At 34.0% G+C, this 4,444-nt stretch overlaps 1 protein-coding gene across 1 annotated transcript; it reads right to left on the bottom strand.

Annotated features, from left to right (window-relative positions):
* Nucleotides 1–200: 200 nt before the first annotated feature.
* On the bottom strand, nucleotides 201–953 carry LOC131151493 (protein synthesis inhibitor I-like). Its single transcript, XM_058102733.1, has one exon. It carries the CDS (start codon nucleotides 951–953, stop codon nucleotides 201–203), a length of 753 nt encoding a protein of 250 aa, XP_057958716.1.
* Nucleotides 954–4,444: the final 3,491 nt, after the last annotated feature.

The following is a 4,444-nucleotide window of genomic DNA, read 5'->3' as shown; positions in this document are numbered from 1 at the left end:
CAACATGTCAACGGAAGATTTGTTAATTAATTACGTTTGCTTCAATATTTACTGTTTGGTTGCCACGGGTTTCATGAATTGATTATTATTTCCGCTGCTATCTGAATGAATGTTAAATGAAAGTGCTTTGTGGATGAATGTTAGTAAACGATAGGCTGGCTAGTTAAGTAAGAGTGCTTTAACTAGCGCCGCGCGGCCTTTCACAACGGTGTGAAAAAGGCGAATCGTGACACCTGCGCAAGCGTTTGAATGCCCATAGCATTTTCTGGAATGTTTAATTCCATGTTGGGATCCGCATTCTCGTCGACGTCTCGCACCCGCTCAGAGACGTTTCCCCAGCCGTGCACCTGATTAACAAACCCAATAGGGAATTCGATCTCGTAGGTATTGTCAGTGAAGAAGTTCCGTATATCATTGAGTCTAATCGCTTCATTGATCATCAAAATCACGACTTGCAGCGACCGCGCCCTGTCCCGGCGTGCTGTGTTATAGATATTTTCTATGGCCCGGCGGAGGGGAAACAGACCCACCATCACCTGTTCCCAGTCCCAGTTATCGGCGCGCCTGTTCATCAAGGAGTCGTAGCTGCCGCTGAAGCCTAGGTTCGTGGATCCGTCGATTAGGTTCTGAGCTTTTCCGTTTTCGCCGAAAAACTCGAACCACTGCTGCTGGTTGTGGAGGCGGTAGCCGACGAGGTAGAGGTTGTCGGCTCGCGTCCTGAACCAGACAGAATAACCACGTGAATCATTTGCTAGTCGCAAATTGATGTCGACCCATGTAGAGGGCGTCTGTTCTTCGTTAGCAAGCACGGGAATGGAGTGCACCGTCCTCACCGCCACCGCCTCACGTATGCGGTCGATTAAATCCCGGTAAGCTTCCCAGTCGCCGTCGGGGATCACGTCGGGGAGCTCTAGCTCGAATTCAATGTAAACTGCCTTGTTATTTGACGACATTCTTCGTTGGATAGATTACGTATACTATGAATAGATGAGTTGGACGTGGCATGCATTCATTTGAGTTGAAAAAAATCAATATAATTTAATATTTTATTTTACCTAAATCCATATAAATTCAAAATATGCTTGATCAAGTAAGCTCTCAAGTTTTTTAGTTCATGATGATTATAAATTTTTTATAACTTTAATTTTGGAACCTAAAACCTTTAAAAGAAAGTTTCTTTGAAGACTTTCTAGAGGGTAGAATAGGAAGTATATATATATATATGTGATTCGAAACTCTCATTGATGCACCACTCATGAGACAATGCTAAATAAGGATTGAAATCATTGTCACTCGCTCATTGATGCGTCACTGATAATTTTAATAAGTAAACCATACGCAAATATTTAAATTTAGAATCTTAAAGATTTAGGATCTAACTTCACTCTTATTACATTTATGCAAGCTTAAATAGACATTGCACTCATTTATGCAAATTTTAACCTTTCCCTAATTAACAACTAGCTTGTCTTCCAAGATGCCAGTGCATTTTCTAGTCTCTCCACACTTGCATCCCAAGTTCTTTTTTTTTTTTTTTTTCTATTTTTTTATTTTATATTTTGTTTTGCTTTGAATTTGGCTTCTATAGGTAATCCTAGTCAGGTAGATGGGAGGGTACCTTCTAAGCTTGCAATTGAAGATGTTGGCTTCTATGCTTCAAACATAACATTTGTGTTAATAAAAATGAATTTCATAAATTTTAATTTGTGTGGGTATATAAGAAATTCGATACAATTTCATATTATAATTTAACTAAATTTAAACAAATCCAAATTTAAATCAAAATCTATATTCCTAAATGTAAAGCTAAGATTTGCTTATTTAAAACTTAGAAAATACTGGGAAAACTAAGAAAAATTATGACGAAATCAAGTCTTTCATTTTTAACTATATATAAAAAAAAGTTGAGAAAAAAATAAAATATATAACTAGTCATCAATGAAAAAAAATTAAAATTTATATATTATTATAACTCGAGCTCGTGTGGGATGAAGACTAATTGCAACTTGCAAGATACCTTGAGCACTTTATCCCACACCAAAATTTTTTAAGGGGGTCTCTATAAAATCTCACTCCTTTCCCCTCCCTAATTGTCACTTCACACATTTGTAATTATATTTTTAATAAATAATTAATTTTCAATACTAATAAGAATTGTAAATTAGTAGTGTAAAAATTTAAATGTAGAAAGGAAATTATAGATAAGACAGTGCTTAAAATTTATTCATATAATGTAAACATATTATTGTTGATTGGAAAATGAAGAAATGGCAAAATTAAGGATTTAAATAGAGGAATAGTAACCGAAAATTAATGGGCTCAAAGTTGAAATCGAACTTATTACTGAGTCTAATCGAGTTGTCACGAGCTGAAACAAGTCGAGCCCGTCCTTGTTCATGCTCGGCTTTTTTAGTGAACGAGCCCGACAAATTGCTTATTAATATAGTAAATGAACTTGAACGAGCACTTACTGAACCAAACTCTCAAGCCAAGTTTATTTTGTTTACAACCCTAATTCTTAAGAGGCAAAATAAGAGCCATAACATTTTTATTTTAAAAAAAAAAATCATATATAAGGAGGCCATCATATTATTCCCTTTAAAATGCCAACATAATTATTGAAATGCCTCAGAGCAAAACTGACATGAAACAAATTAGTACAGATAAGAAAGAGGTTGAAAATGAATAATCCCTTAAAAAGTGCCAAATTTATTGTAATTCCCATATAGTATGGCCAAGAACTATATGCCTTTCAAACTTCTGCCAAGTCTCGGAGTTGCTTTTTGAATAAAATTGCTTTTACCTCTTGAAAAAAGAATAAATAAATAAATGCTTACTTCAGTTCTAAATAAAAAAAGGTGAAAATAATTACACAGTGTGTATATATGTGGGTGAAGAGAGGCCAATAATGATTAATTCCTGTTAGAAACTAGAAGAAATGAAGGAAAAATGAAATGCTCCTACCTATATTTCTAGAACATTAGGAAAAAGAAAGGAAATTAAGAAATAATTATTTTTAATGTTTGGTTATTAAGATAAATGATAAAATAAAAAATATAAATGTAGAAACCTGGAAAAATATAATAATAAAAATAATTAAAGAAAAGAAGATTTTCGGTTTGGTGAAGACCAACCGTCGATGGTTTGGTGGGGGCGCAGAAAACCATTGACGGTTTTGTATTTACTACAGGCCGGTTACAAGTAAAACGGTAAAAAGGGCAGGTTAAAAACCAAAACCATCGACGGTTTCGTCTGCAGTGCTGAATTTAAAGGGAATCCACATGCCATTTTTATTAAACGAAAATTCATTTCTCTCTCTTCCTCTCTCAACCTACGGAAGGCCTCCCCCTTTGCTCTTCATTTCTACTCCGATTTTAGCCTGATTCGACGATCAGAAGTTACCACAAGATTCTATGAGCGACCCTGAACAAGTTAATTGGAACAGATTTTTGGTTTGAGGTTTCTAAGAACCACTCCAAAGCTGAGGTAAGGATGTTAAATGTTGAAATTAAGTTGATTAAATGAAGTATTTGGGCTTATAAATATTTATATGACTATGATTTAGGGGTAGATGTTGATTGAACTAGGGAAAATGTGATTTCAGGATTTTGAATTCCAAATGCCGCGGGCATGGATTTAGGAATTTTAGCAGGTCTCTCAATAAGCAAGTAAGGGGAATAAATTATAATCGGTATTTTGAGAAAATTAATTGTTAAGTAAGAATATGAAAATGAGAATATGGTCTTTAGTTTTGAAAAATGATGATATAGATATTTTCCTTATGATCATTATATTATAATTATCAGTTAAACTTTGTGTGGCATGAGGAATATTAAATAATAATTTTATATTGGGAATGTGAGTTATACTAAAAATTATGATTTGCATCGAGTAATGATAACATGAGATATATTGATATGTTTTATGCTGCAATGTTGATATTAGAAACATAGATATGTTTTATTGAAAAATGATAATGATAAAATATGATATACAAATTTGTTTTTGCAGAGATATGATAAAATGTGAGGCATATATAGGTTTTTACTGAAATGATGACATACATGATATGCAAAGAGATATTTTATACGTAATGTTGAATTGAGATACACACAGATATGAGATGAAATGATTATAGATATGATGGAAATGATATAGAAATGATGAGAATAATACTGATATGATGAGATATAGAGACGTAATGAAATGTGATTATAGAAATGATGAAACGTGATTACAGAAATGTGAAAATGAGAACCCTAATGGACCATAGTTGTTTAGAGAGCACAGTACTATTGCTAGCATGGTGTTAGTGTAACCACAGGTCAAGTATAGAGTGTGGCAAGATAGTCGATTGGGTCTGTGAAGGTTTGTGTTACCCCCTGAGGTCTGGACTAGGATTGGGTTAGTCATTCGTACTACAAACATGTTTCCCATTTTGATC

Source organism: Malania oleifera, chromosome 3 (assembly GCF_029873635.1).
Source record: "Malania oleifera isolate guangnan ecotype guangnan chromosome 3, ASM2987363v1, whole genome shotgun sequence".
NCBI lineage: Eukaryota > Viridiplantae > Streptophyta > Magnoliopsida > Santalales > Ximeniaceae > Malania > Malania oleifera.
This window is presented reverse-complemented; position numbering and strand designations above follow the sequence as displayed.